This window comes from Denticeps clupeoides, chromosome 18, assembly GCF_900700375.1.
Source record: "Denticeps clupeoides chromosome 18, fDenClu1.1, whole genome shotgun sequence".
NCBI lineage: Eukaryota > Metazoa > Chordata > Actinopteri > Clupeiformes > Denticipitidae > Denticeps > Denticeps clupeoides.
This window is the reverse complement of record NC_041724.1, coordinates 9,463,814-9,482,246: the sequence shown is the minus strand read 5'-3', so window position 1 is coordinate 9,482,246 and position 18,433 is coordinate 9,463,814. Positions and strand designations below refer to the sequence as shown.

Below are 18,433 nucleotides of genomic sequence, written 5' to 3'. Positions count from 1 at the left end.
TGTTTTCCTAGTACCTAGTACCTTGAGAGATGGTGGTACCACTCAAGCAGTGGAGGAGGATCAGAGAGATCAAGTTGCAGAGCAAGGAGTGATGGGAGATCTGAGGTAGGAGGGTGCTGACCCTTCCTTGCCTTGTAGGCAAGCATCACTATTTTGAATTTGATGCGGGCAGCTACATGAAGCCTGTGGATGTAGAGGGAAAGCAGCAGTGGAGTGGTGTGGGAGAATTTGGAAAGGTTAAAAACAAGTCGTGCTGCAGTGTTGTGGATCAGTTGAAGAGCTCGAGTAGCGCTAAAAGGAAGACCAGGCAGGAGTGAGTTACAGTAGTCCGGTTTGGAGATGACATTTACAATTACATTTACAGCATTTGGTGCAGCATTGGCGATCTCTTCGACCACACGGTAGCTTTCGTAGGCCTTCGAGGTCCGGCCTGCCTCCGGAATCGCCAGGGAGAACATGGACAGCGTGACAGATCCTCTCGACCCCATGGTAGCTTTCGTACGCTGCAGAGAGTCTGTCATGCTTGGGGAACTGATAAAAACATGACATGGATCTTGGCGGGGAACTGGCGATTACCGGAGGTGCGTCGATGGAATCTGGACGAGACGGCGGCATCGGGGGACGTCCATACATGGAACCTTGGACACCACCAGACATGGAACTGTGGGTCTCACGGTTCTTTGGGTCTCAGTGGGCCGGCGTCGGCTGCGTCCAAATATGGTCAAGTCATTCTGTCACGACTGATGGACATGGAGATCAGGGATATTACACATGATTAACATGAAACTCCGGTCCGAACTCCGGACCCGGAGTAACCCCGGCCGGACCGGATCATGACAGAAGGTCATTCCACCATCTAGGAACAAAGACAGAGAAGCAGTCTAGATTACAGCTTTCCTAGTACTTTGAGAGATGGACAAGTATCTGAGTAGCCTGATTCAATGTGGTCCTCCAGATAGATAGCCATCCACTGCCATGCCAAGGCGCCAAGGAATGTCAGGAGTCTTGTGGCTGACTGTGTCAAATGCTGCTGAAAGGTAAAGAAAGATTAGCACTGATGACAATTTTGCTGATCTCACAGCAGGTAATTTCTATGTAACGGCCAGAAGGACAGTCTCTGTTCAGTGGGCAGTTTTGAAACCAAACTGATTTGGGTCAATCCAACCTGATGTAGCATGAGAGGCACTGCAATAAGGAATGGGTGAAACTGGCCAAGGATAATGGTGCCAAGCTTGTTGCATCATAAGACTTTAGTCTGTAATTGCTGCCAAAGTTGCATTGACAAAGTATTGGACAAAGGTTGTGAATTCTTATGCACATGTTATTATGGGATGTTTTATGTAAAATTCTGAATACTGTCCAGATGCCCTGTATATTGGCCAATATGAAAAGAATAATAAATAATTAAAAAAATTTTTTGCTTCTAAGTGACAACGGTTTTCTAATAATCAATTACGCTTTTAAAGTTCACGAACACAGCAATCTATTTGAACCAATTGTTGCAGATAAAAGTTTCTCTCTGTATGTATGCAAATTTACCTCAACATTTGAATGGTAGTGTATGTCTGAAAATGTGTGTTTTTAAAAACACACACACAATTTAATGCATTTTACACTGTATTTACACTGTGTTCAGGACACTGTAACGAGGCTCCATTAAACCTGAAGTGTGGTAAGACCTTTTCTCTGAAACCATGCAGGGTGGTCTGTTTGATGCAACACTCTTTGCTCACAGCAGGTACACAGGCACCGGCATTGAGCGACAAACAGGATCCTCCATCAGAAAAGTAGGTCTCACCACTGCTAAAGCTTTCTGGCATAACCTGCCACTGCGTTGACCTTTAACCCTGGTGTGTCTCTATGTTCCCAGTCACTGCAGTACACATCTTTACGAACAAAAAACAAAAAGAGAACCAAAGGTGAGTGTCCCTTTCAGACATATGCCAGTGGTTGAGTTTTGGCTGACAGGGATGTCAGTAATGGTTCGTGCTGCGACTCTCAGGCTCCCTGACCAGTGGCAGTCGGAGGAGGATCTCCTGCAAGGACCTGGGCCACGGAGACTGCGAGGGCTGGCTGTGGAAAAAGAAAGACGCCAAAGGCTACTTCACCCAAAAGTGGAAGAAGTACTGGTTCATCCTGAAGGACTCCTCGCTATACTGGTACACCAACCAGAACGTAAGCAGCCCCTCTCCTTACAGGTCCCCGCTGACAGCCTGTCCTTTCAAGGAAATAAACAAATAAAGGTGTTAGGAGCTGTCCTCCCTCACATGTGGAGTGTTTGAACTGCATTGGCAGCAATAAAATTATCTTGCAAGTCAGAACGCTCCGGGTGACATCACAGAGAAATTGGATATGCCTGACAGTGCTGCTATGACTCATAAAAGCCCCCCCGCCCCATCCCATCTCTCTGTTTCCCTCAGTGTTGCTTTTAAACTCTTTTGGTGTGTTCGTCAGGCTCTCCCTTTTATCCGTCGGCCTATCAATCCACAGTACTGTGCAAAAACCGTTGACATTTGTGAAATGCACAATAACTATGAAATTGGTCTGTAAGAGACTATATAAAAGTCCCAAACACACATTTAACACTGTGAATAAGTGAATAAGTCAAGCCCGGCCTCTCACATGGAAAACAATACTGGAGTGGAGTTCATAGAACACAGGAAATAATTTCAAAAAACGTTTCAATATTCTTATGTGTCCTAAAATAAACTGCTTAGCTAAATCAATATGTGATCAATGTTTAACAAAGGGCTTTGTGACTTTTACAAAATCCATATATCTATCTGTATGTCCGGCTGCCTATCTGTACAACCATCCACCTATCTATCCCCTTTGGGGATATTTCTATTCTATTTCTATGTCCCTCCCAGACCACATCTCACACCTATATAAAATTTTTGTATCCTTTATTTCAAGCTTTTCATGTTCACTGTTGTCTCTCTATATCTCTCTTTTTTGTATGCAGGACGAGAAGGCCGAAGGTTTTATCAGTCTTCCCGAGTTCAGAATAGACAGAGCCATTGAATGCAGACGGAAATTGTAAGTGTCCCCCAGGCCACACGTGCACCAACCCCCCACATCCTCTCTGTCTCCTCAGCTTTTGCACTCTGGGTAATAAGCACGAGTGCTCCTTCTGCCTGTGATATAGAAATAAAAAACAAACAAGTGGAGACATCAGTTCATGCGTCTCAACAGAGGGGGGAGTCGGAGTCGATCCCTCGTCCTCCTTTCCGCCCTGTAAAGGCTCTTGGCCCAACACCTCCTAAGACGGCGCTAAATATATCCACAGCCGGGCATGAACCCCCTCTCCTCCGTCCGCCTGAGAGGCGCTGTGAAACCCTGCAGCGCCGACAGAGGTTGAAAACGTCCTCCGTCAGCAGCTGACAGCAGCCGACTCTCCTATTACCCCTCCGTCAGGGACCTGGCTTCTCCACTCCCCTGTACCTCGGAGGAGGAGAAATTGGGCCTCTATTATCTTACTGCTGATTTGTAACTTTCTCCCTTTAACTGCTCTGTCTTCTCATCTTCTGCTTTCTCTCTTCCCCCCCCAAGCGCTTTCAAAGCTTGCCATCCTAAAATCAAGTCTTTCTTTTTTGCCACTGACTGTTTAGAGGAAATGAACAGGTAAGCACTTCATTTTGAAGTCTGCACTTCCACGTCCCACATGCTGTCATTTGATCTATCGGTGGCCTAGTTAAGACAGATAAAAACTGAACCCATAGTTCGCTTACAGTTACAATGTCTGTTGTTATTCATGTGGAGAGTTCTAGAGAAGGAATCAAGCACAACAGGGCTCATGGAGATGACTTGTATATACAGTAAGACCCTGGGTTTTATGCTACACCCTTGGATGTCTTCCAGAATGATGGATGTCTTCCTGAATGATGATAATGATGATGATGACATAGGTTTAATTATATTGGTGATGAATATGATCATGATATTAAATAAGAGCTGACATTTAGTTGCCATATTTCCAACCAACCCTGACATTTACGCTCCACACCTCATATCACACCTTCAGCCATATTTCATTGGCAATAGATAAGATGTAGACCATGAGAAAGCTTAAATTAAAGCACTGATATAATGGGGACAGGGTCCTTAAATGCTTAGATCACTTTCACAATGTCCACTGACACCCCCTTGTGGAGAATGGAGGGAAACAGAAGAAATACAGAGGAGATGGGATGTGGGCTAGGTGTTGAGAGGGATAGGCCTAAATTCTCAAGAATGAAGAGTGAACTGTCATTCATTTTTTTAACTTTTATTTAAGTAAATCCACACATTCAGCAAAGACATGTATGATGTGACATTGGTGAACATGCCCTATATGCTAAGATCAGGAAAACAGGGTCTGTTATGCCACTGCTCACAGCACAGCAATTTTTCTGTCTTTCACATGTTCAGGGGGCCTAGCTGCTATGAAGTTAATTCTGTGCATTGCACTGGGACGTAAACCAAGTGAGGCCATTAATATTGCATCTGGGAAAAACGTGTTTACACCCAGAGACACACACACACACACACACACACACACACACACACACAGTACACTCTTTTCATACCCAGTTGGAAAAAAACCCCACCATGAATAAGTGATGGCCATTTCTCTTTTGCCACTGCCAGAGGTATAAAAGATTGAACCAGTGAGCTGAGCATTTTTGGGGCCTTGCGCGTTACTCTGTGGAACATTTTTGTTGTTGCTATTGGGAGTAGACGCAGATGGGGCGCGTGGTCAAATGGAATATGTCTGAGCAGACATACCCCAAAAGTAGCAGTTTAATCATTTAATCACAGCATGCGGTTGTTGTTCGGGAGACGGACGCAAGGGAAGGATGTAGCCCAGACCGGCAATGAGAATGTTTACAAAGATTGACCTCTTTGATCCAAGTTCCTGTGTCCTGAGAAGAGACGACCCCTGACGTTGTACTTATATCAGCAGTGCATGTGCTTTGATTTTTTATTTATGATTTGCTCATGTCCAGTACACTGAAATAAATGTACTAACTAAGTTTTATTCTTTTAACTCCCCATCATGTCTGGCATGTCTTCCAGTGGCACCATCTGTTTGGGCCCAGGCAGGGTTTAAAGGCTTTTAACTGTGCAGGAAACCTGGAAGGACTAGAGACGTTTATGAGGGGTTTGAAACTCAAAAAGCTTATAAAGTGCTGTCTTCTGACACAGTAGATATCATTTTTGGTCTTGTGCTACAGCCTGGAAGTGTAATGTGGAGTTTAAAATGATGTCCCAAGTGTCCAAACACGTAGAAGGACGACCACTGTCTGCATTCACAGCTGTCACTCTCTTGAATTGTTGCCCATCCTTCTTGGCAACGGTGCTCAACGTCCATTGAGGTTCCATTAAACACAACTTTCCACAGGCGCTTTATTGGATTTGAGGGCTGAACTGATTAGACCTCTTTGGGATCATTCTTTAAGCATGTCCAGGTTGGCTATAGAACGGACAAATTCCTGGAGCCAAACCATTAGCACATCCCTGAACATAACTTGCCACCCAAAGTATACAGCACAGGTTCAAAAAGCAAAATCAAATGCAGTGAGTTTTGATTTTAAAGTCTGAATGGAAAAGGTCAGGAATTTACCTTTAAGACAGAGGCTTGTCCAAAGAAATCAATTGAGCAACTTCTAACTCATGTCCATCTTTAGAGGTGCGGTGTCCTTCATGTTGGTGTGCCATGTTGCTACAGCCCCTGCACAACTCACACCATCTCGCCTCTCCCCAATTCCCTACACCTTCACCAGTATTCCATGTCCGGTCTTCCAAATCTGTGGGTGGTGTGAGTATGTCAGGTTGGTGTTGTGTAAGGTGTGGGGACGGTGTGTGTTTGGTTGGCTGGTGTGGCCGCGTTCTGCCCTGTGAATTCCTGAGGTGTTGTGTTGTTCAGATAAGCGAGTAAAAAACGTCCATGTGAGAGTGAGCCCTTTTCCCGTTTCCACCTTCCCTTGCTCACAGTAGAGCCCCACATGTCCAGTGTAAAACAATAAACCTTTTTGCATTCCACCTGTGCCTGGTTCTCTCCTTTCTTGGTGTTGTGACGTCCAGGATTACAAAAAAATTTAAAGCAGGAACTGAAGTTTAAATTTACACTCCTGTATCTGGCCCGTTTGAAGCCTTTTTTGTACGACTCCTCATGTGTGTACCACACATCCATCTATATTACTAACATAGAGTCAGTGATAAGCAGCACTTCCACTAAAGGGTAGTTCTAAAGTTTCTGACTGTCCAAAAACAATAAGCATGTTGACCTTGGAGGAGGTAATAATAATATATTTATAAAGAAAGATTATTTGGAATTCATAACTAATCATCAGTCACCTGCACTGGTGTAAAACGGACAGTTCTAGTTTGTGAAAACGGTAAAAAAAAATATAATACATAATTTAAAAGCATTATTCTAATTAGCAATTATTCTAATGCTCTCTTCCTTGGGTCTGGCAGAGGGCCTTTCTGTAAGAGAGAGACAATGCCTATACTTAGCAACGACCTCATTATCTTCTGGCCTAAAGGGGGCTGTGTGTGTGACGCTTCTCTGTGAATTTGATTGTCCCTCTTTTCTGGTGTCTGAGAGTGATGCGGGGACTTCAAGGAGAGCCACCACACTCTGTCCCACTGGCTAAATTTAGCCCAGCTCTGGCTCAGAAGGATGATGGTGATGGACTTAAATGATTTAGTTTTGGTGTCTGCCTGCCTCTATCTCCTTCACCACTCTTTACCTTCATCCTCCATTTTAGTCCCCCCCCCCCCCGAACCGTGCTCTGCCAGTCTTGTAGCAAATAGAGCACAAGGCTGAGCTTCAGAGAGGCGGCCATAAAAAATAGATCGCAATTATCAATTCATCCAAGAAGAATATTCTGCTCCCTGGTCCCACTGTTGTGCAAAGGAGTGAGGGGGCAGGGGTGCCAGATTGTGATCATTAATTCACAAAGCAAGAGGGAATGGCTGTGACTTGACTTTGGATCTAAGATGTAGTTTCTTTACATTAAACTGCATTTTGTGACAACACATGCATTTCTGGTTTATCACATGGGATTCTTTGTCTAAGCATGTCAGAAAATCACAAACAATCGAGTCTTTCTATTTCTTTCATTTCAAATGGGAATGAAATGAGTTTAACATTTTAAGTGAAAAGAATGCCATTTGCCCATCTCTTCTGCATTTGCAGGTCAGCATGGTGAATCAAGAGAGGAGCCAGGGCAAAAGAGGGCTAATTCATATCATCCATCTGAAACATCTGTTTCATGTAAAATAGTAAAATTAAATTTGGAGACAAATGCAGTGTAAGGAATGTTCGGGATATACAAACATAAAAGAAAATAGCTGGATAAAGATTAACTACCTATCCTAGCTAAAGGCAATAGGCCATTTCCTGTTTCACAAGGCAAACAAGTTCCAAAAAACCTTCTCTTCTTCATTAACATACAGTCCTCATGGCTTTTTGCCTTCATGTGTGGTAGTAGCCTAGTAGGTAAGACCACAAGATTTCTGGGTGGTGGACTCAGAATCCTCTTATCAGAGTACTTAAGACCTTTACAAATTTGCACAATATGATCATTAATGGAAACTACTGTCACGCTGGGCTTGTTTTTCACAATGACCACAAAGTAACTAAACTCCTAGATCTCCTAGAGAGACATAACATATCTTTTCTTTTCATCATCACAGGTGGATGAATCGTCTGGGTCTGGCTGCCATTGGCTACACACCCGATGACAAGGTGTCGCGCCCTGATGAAGGTAAGCCGGAACAACACACGTGCAGACTGTACAGCTGGAGGGTCCAGACTCACACTGTGTTCCCACTTCACCAACGGGCTTTTGAATTGTTACATAATGGCACTCACTGTTCGCTGCTCGCTCTGATTCAACAGAGAACTCGGCTCAGAACTCTGATAAGGTCATCCTCATTTCAGATTACTGGAGTGAGAGTGACCACGATGACATGGATGGCTCCATGACCCTGAAACAGGAGGGACCCTCATCTCTGTGTGACACCTACCACCGAACGCCCTCGGTGAGTGCATCCAAACACACATGCACACTTTTTTAATGCCTGTTCGAAGGCATGTGATGCATCGTAAAAAGCTAATTCAAGATTGTCCATGGAAATACAAAGATACATATTTTTATCTTTTATCTTTCATGGCTGTACTTTAGTAGTATTCTGTCCATCCCATAAGATGCAGGTAAATATTCTGTCCATTAGCTACAAATGGTTCATATACATTATCAGGGTTGGAAAGACTGAATAATAGTCGACTACATTACTTATCATGGAAAATCCATGTGAAATTAGTGAAAAAGTATATATGATGGCTATATATTGAGGGCTAAAAGTCTGCTTTGTCGTACTTGTTAACTTTTGTGAAATAACAATCAGGACAGTGTATCTCCTAATGTATTAGAATTAGACTTAATAAAAGTAAAACAAGAAATTTAATACACATTAGATGACAACCTTGGTAGACCTGTCAGGGAAATACCTACACACCAGTGGACATGTGGTTTTGGCACCGTGCCTGTGTATGAAGGGCGTTTAAGCAAATTTGTGTTTTTTGTAAACATGCATAATCGCTCATTCTTCAATTCATTCTCTCACACTCCTTCCACATCCTCTCCTCGTCCACCGACACGCCTTCACGACCTCTGTGTGCATGTGTGTGTGGGCACGTGTGTGGCTGACCCCCTCGACCGCACCACTCTCAGGTTCACCAGCTGCACTGCTATGACCAGCTGCCACGCTCGCACAGCTCAGTGAACCTGATGCGCTCCACTCCCTCCCCTCTCCTCCCCCAGGTCAACTCCTCCAGCCCCTTCCCTGAACCCAAGCAGCAGGGTCGCCACTTCTCCAGCGATACCACCTACTCGCACTCGTCAGCGGAGGACTCTCGGGCCGACGGGACCGGCAGCGGTCAGTCGTCCGGGTGTCGCTCGACGCATCGTGAACGTCGCTCCTGGCAGGACCTGATTGAGACGCCGCTCACCAGCTCCGGCCTCCACTTCCTGCAGACGGTACCGGCCGAGGGAGACTGCAGCGGCGGGGCCAGCCGCCTCCCGATGTCCCCCGAACGGAGGCGGCAGGCCACGCTGCCCGTGCGGCGCCACCATGTGGACCGAGACGGCCCGTTCCCTCTGGTGGAGAGCGCAGAGAGGCAGCTGCACAAACGCGCTCACAAGCAGCGCAGCCAGAGCCTGCCCCGCAACCGAGAGCTGCGCCCCGCCCGGGTGGCCATCCACAACCCCGACATACAGTCACATACAGAGGAGAAGAGTGAGGACGAGGAGGGGCCGACACACGCTAAAAGTGACAACGGCAAAGCGGGTATGCAGGATAAGATAACGTAACTCAATCAGAGATGCAGATGTTTGCGGAAGAAGGTTGCGGCAAATGTTTCAAATGTCAGAAAAAAAAAATGAGGATAGACAGCTGTGCCACCGTACATGTGGCACGCATTGAGCAAGTCCTTTTTTGTCATTCTCTCTGAAAGATGAACCAGAAGCTTAAAAATGGGAGGTGCCCATAGTGATGATTGACACCCTACTTTCTCATTCTGGATTTAAACTCTCTCCTGTCAATACGTCACACATGCAAATAAAGCACATGGTCATTTACATTTACATTTACATTTAGAGCATTTATCAGACGCCCTTATCCAGAGCGACTTACAATCAGTAGTTACAGGGACAGTCCCCCCCTGGAGCAACTCAGGGTTAAGTGTCTTGCTCAGGGACACAATGGTAGTAAGTGGGATTTGAACCTGGATCTTCTGGTTCATAGGCGAGTGTGTTACCCACTAGGCTACCACCATCCTATCTCCTTTCCCCTTTCTTTGCTCGCAATACACCTTGTTTACAGGCCAGCCAGTCCACTACCAAACCAAACACGAGATATTTGTATCTAAATGATAAATTATGGGTCCTGCTTTGCCCTTCATCAATTTCTCAAACACGAGTGTCTGACCCTGTGTTCTACAGTGGGCGAAGTGCATGATGGGATGGAACTGGATGGTCTGGAGGAGCTGTACCGTTCTCTGGAACGGGCTAACCTAACGGCGCTCGGTGACCTCCGACCCACCACAAAACAGGAATTCCGGCGCTCATTCCTCAGGCGCTGTGGCGACCCGATCATCAACGACAGACTCCATGAAGTCCGAGTGCTTACCAGCACCCTCAAGGTACGGTGAGAAACCAGGTTAAAAAAGACTAGAGGTGGGCATAGATTAATTAAAAAATATATATATATTCACAAAATAACACACATGCAAAATATTCCTAATATGTACATAAATTAAAATGAAAGTAATAACTTTTTTCACACAAACTCCACTCACCTCTCACAACTCCCGCCATGTGTCCAAGAGACCTGAACCGGGTCTCAAAAACAAAATAAAAGTCTTTAGAAAATAAGAAACTAAAAGACACAAGAAAGAAGAAATATACTTATAAATCTAGTGTAACCATTTAACTCCGGCACAATAGCTTACGTAGTATAGACCCAGCTCCCAACCCAACTTTGTGAATAGATTAACAGCGATATTTTTTTTATCGCCCGATAAGAGTCTCACGTTAACGCAGCACGTTAACGCCGATAACGGCCCACCACTAAAAAAGACTTTAATTATTTGTTGCCAGATAATTTCAACCCTTAAAAAGTGAAAGACATCCCACTTTTTAGAATACATTCCCACCAAAAATTAATCAGATGAATAATAAGCTCATAGCTCAGTGATTATTTCTCTTCAGATGTTACACTTTTTTATATTTTATTGGATGTTGTATAATTTATGTTGTAAAATGCATGCAATTCATTGCAAAGCTAGTAATATTTTTTATTATAAATGTTATGGTATAATATTATTTAATTATAATATAATATAATTTCTGTGTCCAGGCGAAAGAGGCGGAGCTGGCGATCATAAACCAGTTGCTGAACGATCCCAGCCTCAGTTCCAGAAAGTTTCAGGACTGGAAGCAATGGCACCATGAGCTGTTTGCAGACATCTGTGAGTTCAGCTCAGGCAACGACGGCGCTGTGGAGCTCTCGCCACTGGCTGCTCCCACCATGACGCACACACACTCCTTCATCGAGACGCATGTGTGAGCCCCCGCAGAGGCAGGGGTGGAGGAGGACAGATTGCCAGTGGAACCAAAATGGCCAATGTGCACTTCTCTGCCTCAACACTTAACCTTTTAACTTTAACCTCTGGCCCCCTCTCTTTTCAGTCCCAGCACCAAACTGACCAACAAACCTTCCACTGTAAGACATGTACATACCGTACCAAGGCCTGGCAGTTTGTGGGTAATGTTGTACGTTGTTTGGATAAAACCTGAGTCAGTCTGCACTGGGGTGCCTACTGCATGCCTGAACAAATACTATTTTTCCTCTTTTTCAGCCTGTCGGATTGAAAACTTTAGATAATAGAAAAAATATTTTAATTTATATTACTCTTCTGTTCTCTATCAGTTTTCCTTTAACTGTTTTGTTTTACACTGTTGAGCTCCTGGCATGAGGGTAGACAGGGTGGCTGGAAGGGGGTCAGGGGAGAAGTAGCAATACACAAAGGGAGGCATTTTCACCACACCACTGTACCTTTTTTTATTGAATCTAGCAGCTGGGGGGTCCCGCATGTCAGTTCTTCCAAGAGATGATGCTGGCCTGACACAGGCCAGTGTGCACACCACTCAGAGTAGCAAAGCTGAAGAACCAGACCTTAATGTTTGCTTAGACGTAGCCTGTTCAAAACTGTGACAATTTTTTGTGAATGCAATCTTTAGATTCTGCGCAAACAGAAATGCTCGAGATATTTTCTTTTTATGGACAAAATACTGTAGAAAGTTTTGAAAAATAAATCATACTAGTAGTAATGTAATGGCTGGAAAGGTCACTTGTTGCTTTAAGGGGCTTCTGGAACGTCCCAGAATCGAGTGCGGACTGATATTCCAGAGAATGTCCTCTCTGTTCGTCTTCTCTGTGTGGCTTCACATGACGTCATCAGCTTCTCGTCTGAGGAGTGCTGAGGAGTGCCATCAGAATGCTGTGTGTGTGTGCTGTGCATGCATGCGTGTATGTGTGTGTGTCATGTGGGGCAACTGACTGAGGTCATCCAGGGTAATGTGAGGGATGGATGCACACTAGAAAGAAATAGGAAGCACTTTGTACATTTATGTTAGCGTTCACATGGTTGTAATTTCAAGAGGCAAATAAATTCTGTTAATTCCTAATGGCATTTGAGAAACAGGATGAAAAATCATGACACCTCCATTGACGGTGTCTGTGCTGTTGGGCCCATGCACATGCTTGTGCACTCAACAAAAGGTCTGGAATGGATCAGCTGAGGGTGGCTCCTGCTTGGGTACAAACTCATCTGCTAAAGCCAGTTTGAGCCTTGGATATTCTATTACAATAGTGAAAAGCAAAAGGAAAAGTTTTTAAATAAAACTATGACCCTGAAAAAGATCATTTTCATTTGTTCGAACTGGACTGACACAAAGCTGCTTTAAAATCTGTTTCACTTAGACAGTACACTTAACACAACTAGTGGTGCAGTTAGTGGTGCAGTAAGTGATTCTGAAGAATGATTGTTGTTAATATTTAAACTCAACGGCTAATACAAATACACCCCTCTGCCCATCAAATCATGGAAGCACAACAAAATTAAATTAGATTTTCTGAAAAAAAAAAAAAAAAAAGACAAATCTTATGCAGGGTTAACACGTCTCTTCGTTTAAATAACAATTTCAACAAAATGGCTATCTTATGTAACAGTCTAACACATACCGTCACACTTACAAAGACCTCTGGTGGTTTTTTTTGGTACTGCCTTATCTTGAATGACTTCAGAATCTCTCCAGATCTTTTACCTACTGGCTGTTTCATGGTCATCACTCCTGGATTATAAGGACTCTGCCCTGCCACTTTCTTCCACCTGCCCTGTGCATGGTCAGGATTGGCTCAGGAACCTTGAGAAAGGAGTCAGTCCGATGCCACAGTAAAACAGTAAAACTTTCAGAAAGGTGGGCGAGGTTTATAGCTCAGATCCCTCAGCTAGAGCCAGCAGCGTAAAAGAACCTGGGACTGCAAATCACTGTAGCAAGCTTCTACACTTTCACGCAGCCGAACGAAGTCTGCCATGGATGCGACATGTTACACGTCAAAGCTGCAGATGATTAGATGAACATGTATCCTGTAGCATGTATGAACAAACTCTTTATCTCTTCACACTTGATTTTGGAGACCTCCTACATTAATTCTGTGTTATTATTTGCATTTTTTTTTATTGTAAACGTATTTACCAAATCAACAGACTTCAGTTATCTGGATATTTCACTGCTGCTTCAGTCTGCTGTTTATTTGTCTGATCAGTTCCGTTCCTTTAGCACCTTAGGGGAAAAAAGATCATTTTGTAGAGTCAACCAATAATATATTTTCATTTTAGCCACAGGCTGTCTTATTTTGTGTGCTCATGTCTGAACTTCGTGAAACCAGTCCGAATGGGGTTCCACTGTGTGTTTCTTCAGAGGCCTGCACCTCTTGGTACATTGCACAGAAGTGTAAGATGTAAGTTGCACTGCGACATTAAAAAAGGAACATATTGCTCTTTTTTCAAGAATATTACTAGCTAACTGTTATTCTGTATATTAAATGATAATAGTAAAAAGAATATTGGCATTTATTCTTCCTGAAGTAGCCTTTTTTTGGTTTCATATACAGTATACAAATATATTATATTATATATTATATATCTATATATATACAATGAATATAGATTGTAAACTTCAGTTGTAAAACTTTGAATTCAATAAATGAAACCCTCTGCACTATGAACTGTGGTTTTCATTCATGTGTTTACTCCAATTTAGTCAAATCAAACTAAACAATGAAGAAAAGCAAGGAAAATCTTGCTCAGCAAGGATATTGAGGATATCAGTACACAAAATATTATCTTTGATAGGAATACATTGCATATTCATAGAGTGGAAATTCATATCTGTAACTGTATTAGCAGATTTTCATAATGCTGGGGAAACTAAGAGAATAATATTTGTTAAGCAACTGTGGCAGGTAGTATTCATTTTCGGGCCCAATCTTCCATGTAAAATCCAAAGTGGCCACAAGGTGGAGCCAAAGTACTTCTGGTAATTATAATCAGTCCCGCAATGATTATTATTCATAACCATCAGTGAGGGACTGCAAATAATATACTGCATTTCCGCACGTTTCCTTTGTCTTAAGTTTCTTGTGTAAACAAATATGAGGAACATTTGTATATTTAAAAAAATACTTGCAAAATGCAAATTGGAAAAACAGACTCCCAATGCATCAGGTTACGATTGCCATTTGACTAGTTTGGGATCATTAAAATTAAAATTACATATAAATGAAACTTGATGATCATTATCACAACATTTCAAAACATTTTTGAATTATTTGGGAAATTATTATTTTGTTACAAACCTGGCAACATATAACCGGAAGTGCCGTAGACCTGAATGCCGTTGTCGTAAAGACCCCCGGTACTGTACAATTAGCTGTCATGTCATTCAAGGTGAGTTTTTACGGCTCGCTTTAAAAAGATGAAGCAGAATCATTTAACGTTTGAGCTAGATTTTAGTTTAGCGTTTCCTTGTGCTCCTTGTCTCGATGATTTATCCACAAAATGGACAAGGGTGTGTTTAATGATCGTATTGCTGTGCAACTGCAGGTGTCCGTCTGAGACATTACTTTTTCGTTACCTTTTCGTTACTTTTTTTATGGTCTCTCTCTTGATTAGGCTGCATGCCAGTAGCACTTAAATGGCAAATTTAATTCAAGCTGGGGATTGTTATCTCAAAATCAGTTTGGTGGAATAAATCTCCAGGCACGGGACTGTTCTACCAAACCTTTCTGGCTGGTTGCCCTTCGTTTGCTTGCTTGTGCAGGTGTTGAAATTGGTGGCAGTGCCAGCAGTCCTGGGAATTGCCTCCTTGCGGGTGTACGCCCTGGACGAGGAGGGCGCGGATGGCCAGCTGTCTCCCCGCCAGGTATCGTCCCGGGCCCCCAACACGTTGGCCCTGGCCCCGTGTGAAGCCTGTGCAAACGTGCTGTGTTATTCGTTTGGCCCCTAACAGCTGCCCATCTACTCCCCATCACCTGGACATGGCCGCTTTGTCGAGGAACATCCTGGCGCCCTGCAAGGGGGCTTCGCAGCCCTGCGAGGACGCGTGGAGTCCCGTGTACAGACCGCAAAAGTACGCTGACGCCTCACCATCATGCCGCAAATTTAATCTATTTTTATGCCAGACAAGAAACATGACTTAAATATAAAAATGTACTTATCTAATTATCTTTCCCCCCTTTTTTTTTTTCTCCTAAGGGTTCTTTGAGAACAATGAAATCTGGAGCTGTTAACTTGTACCATGCTGGAGAAGGTGCTCAAAATAAAATCTAGTCTAATATAACCTAGTGTTCATAATGTTTTTAAATGCATTCTTTATATCTTTTCCCAGATATATACTACTACTTAAAGGATCCTCCTCCAGACCTACTGCCCCGAGTCAGTCTAATCGCAGTTCTTGGTTTCTCTGGTTTATTCCTGGCCAGAAATGGTGATTAGTATTACAACTGTTATTAAACTGTGTCTCACGCCCTTTATGTTGTATCTTTACGGGAAGACTGCTGATTTTCACAACTGCTTTTTACCAGCATCAGATGCCCAGCACCAGCAGGCGTTACAGCACTGCCTGTTTTATGACTGTGGTGGCTCTTCCTTTGACTAAACCAGCCAGCACTTGGCTGTCTCGTGTGTGGTTTTTAACAGGTTCACCTTTTAAGAGACTACTGTTTCCAGTGGGTATGGCATCAGTTGGGATTGCAGTTTGCTACCCGGCCCAAACCCTGGCAATGTTAAAGGTAAGACTGTGTGTGTGTGTGTGTGTGTGTGTGTGTGTGTGTGTGTGTGTGTGTGTGTGTGTGTGTGTGTATATATATATATATATATATATATATATATATATATATATATATATATAAAACATTTGAAAAGAAAATTGCCATGATTTAAAGTGTAATATTTATGCATTCTGTGTGCTTTATTCTTGCTGGTGATTTTTGAGACCTGAATCCCCTAAATGATTTCTGGGCCAGTAAACCAGCATCACGGACCTTGGTAACAGAATAGCATCAACATAGTGATATTTCATGCTTCAGTAGTTTCTTCATATCAAATTGTAATATGAATGTGTTTTTTCCTGTTTAACAATTATTTATTAGTGGTTGCATTTGAATAATAAACCTGGAAGGACATGAGTGTTAATAAAGCATCATGTTGTTTGCAGAGGTTTGCAGACTGCACTCAGCTCTGTGGTCGGTTTTGAACTAAGGTGTCCACTCTCACACATATTGTCTGTGGTTGTCCTCAGGGGGGTGGAAAAAAGGCGTACAACGTTTCTCAGTGGAGCGCCTCTGCTGTGGCAGCGCTGTGGAAGATGAAGCCAGACATCGAATCGGCTGCATCGGCGAGTGCATCGCCGGTACGGTCACTCACAGAAACCACCACTGTCTGTCTGCCTTGCTGTGAAACTTAAAAAGTGTTCAGAGAAGCAGAAAGTATCCAAGCACAATATACAAATATCACTTATATATATATGTTCTGAATTGACCATAATTTTTTACCAAAACACACATTCATTTTCTCCAAACCCAAATCTATAAGCTGGTGGAATTTCCACTGATGAAACATTATATGGTTTGTGCCCCCCGTCTATTCCTTTTGGCTGGGTGGGTGAGTAGACGGTGGTCGTGAGTAATGCAGAACTTTGAAAGACCATAGTTGTTTGGCTTTTGTAGTGGGTGGCTGATATTTAAGGTTCATACTTTTGAACTTCTGTTCAAAAGTTTAGGGCCGTGTTTTGGTTTTCAGTGAAAGAACAAAACATGAAGTGACAATAGAATATTACAAATGAATAATACATAGTTCTTGACAAAATTGGAAATAAGTGTGTACTTGAAACCACATTTGCCTTGGCGCCAGATACTCGACTAGTCTGAATCTGGCCAGTTGAATCGCTTCTTTAATCTGTGAAACTGATAATTGATAAAGGGTTTTTTTAATAATCAGTGAGGCTTTTAAGTTGACAAACTGGGGTTAACTAACATTCCATTGGTGCTCAAGTCTAATTGTTGCTGATACATTTACAGTATGAACAATGTCCAGACTGGAGTTCTGACTGTTTTAACAAATTAAACAATTGTTTTCAATAAAAAAAGAAAAATTACCTACAGTAATCTACAGTCACATCAGGGCAATTTCCTGATTACATGCACGTACCATTTCAGAACAGCAATACATCTTTTTGGTATTTTGAGACACTTTTTGATTGACTTTGATTCCTCGTATGTTTGTGTGTCTGCAGTCAGAAGGGCCTGAAGTTGCTTCCCAGCCTGTGCACACCAATCCTGTCGCTCAACCCTCATCAGCAGCTAGCTGCACCCCTCCTCCTCCCTCCAAAGACTCTTCTCCCACAGATCTTTTTCTGGCAGATGCCAAACTCCCACCTGAGCCAGCAATGGTCCCAGCTCCACCAAACCCATGGGCCTCTGTGACGGGACAACCTGTACCAACAGCTGGACCAGGGATGGAAGAGCCTTCACCACCAATACCTGCTGGTAATGAATCAAATTACATTTACAGCATTTATCAGACACCCTTATCCAGAGCGACTTATAACCAGCTTCATATCATCTCCTGTTGACTGGTAATGAGTTGGTGAGGTCATAGTTCACGATATCAATAACAGGCACATTTCTTATTTCTGCTGTTTTTTTTTCTGTTGCCAGAAGTCCCAGAGCAGAAGGCAGGCTTCAGCGCAGACTCCAAACTCATGGACTTTGGCCAGTCTAACCCAGAGGACAGTGACCTATACAGCACCCGCAGCTGAGAGACATTCCAAGGCCCGTCACACACCCAAATTGTGGGCATGAATTCTCACCCACTGCCCCAGCTGTACTGAAGTACTCGGTGTCTTGTGCATACGACGTTCCTGTCAGATGGATACGGCCTACAGTTTCTGACACTCAATCAATGCTATGCATTTAGAAATTAATATTTTTAATACATGAAGCTAATCTGTATTACACGTTTTTACTTTGATATGGCGTATAGCGAGGTTCTGTGTATCTCGGGGCAATTCTAATACATCATTTAATGTACAGATTTAATTGTTCCATTAACTGTAAATTGTCTGTATTGCCAGTTCATTTGGCAGTTCTTGTTCAGTGCTTTTGTAATAAATGTATGGTGTGGTAAATACAGTGTTACAGAACACACAAGACATGCTGCACAGCTTCATCAATTTTAAATAAAAAATAGATGGAAGAATGCAAGTTACTGAGTCAGTAATGTGGAACGGCTCGTTCCGCTTTGCAATTCTCTTCC

The 18,433-nt window shown here is 43.1% G+C and overlaps 3 protein-coding genes across 6 annotated transcripts in view; 2 read left to right on the top strand and 1 right to left on the bottom strand.

Annotated features, from left to right (window-relative positions):
• LOC114768019 (connector enhancer of kinase suppressor of ras 2-like) overlaps positions 1-13,845 on the top strand; it is a 59,800-nt gene extending 45,955 nt beyond the window's left edge. For 3 of the 4 annotated variants that reach the window (XM_028960059.1, XM_028960056.1, XM_028960057.1), the window contains 10 exons: positions 1,736-1,787; positions 1,871-1,919; positions 2,003-2,175; positions 2,966-3,039; positions 3,553-3,624; positions 7,687-7,757; positions 7,934-8,034; positions 8,727-9,342; positions 9,996-10,195; positions 10,912-13,845. In XM_028960059.1, coding sequence (XP_028815892.1) covers positions 1,736-1,787; positions 1,871-1,919; positions 2,003-2,175; positions 2,966-3,039; positions 3,553-3,624; positions 7,687-7,757; positions 7,934-8,034; positions 8,727-9,342; positions 9,996-10,195; positions 10,912-11,121 — 1,618 coding nt within the window. In that variant the 3' untranslated portion in view covers positions 11,122-13,845. The remainder of the gene's footprint in view (positions 1-1,735; positions 1,788-1,870; positions 1,920-2,002; positions 2,176-2,965; positions 3,040-3,552; positions 3,625-7,686; positions 7,758-7,933; positions 8,035-8,726; positions 9,343-9,995; positions 10,196-10,911) is intronic. The other variant, XM_028960058.1, reaches the window with a different exon arrangement.
• LOC114768018 (teneurin-1-like) overlaps positions 2,195-18,433 on the bottom strand; it is a 179,354-nt gene continuing 163,115 nt past the window's right edge. The window contains exon 33 of the mRNA XM_028960053.1: positions 2,195-2,218. The gene's annotated coding sequence lies outside the window, so the exon portion shown is untranslated. The remainder of the gene's footprint in view (positions 2,219-18,433) is intronic.
• Positions 14,490-18,327, top strand: LOC114768021 (MICOS complex subunit Mic27-like). Its single transcript, XM_028960062.1, has 9 exons — positions 14,490-14,566; positions 14,940-15,041; positions 15,129-15,248; positions 15,374-15,428; positions 15,507-15,605; positions 15,818-15,909; positions 16,419-16,529; positions 17,412-17,664; positions 17,836-18,327. The coding sequence occupies exons 1-9, from the start codon at positions 14,555-14,557 to the stop codon at positions 17,934-17,936; spliced, it is 945 nt and encodes a 314-aa protein (XP_028815895.1). The 5' UTR covers positions 14,490-14,554; the 3' UTR covers positions 17,937-18,327.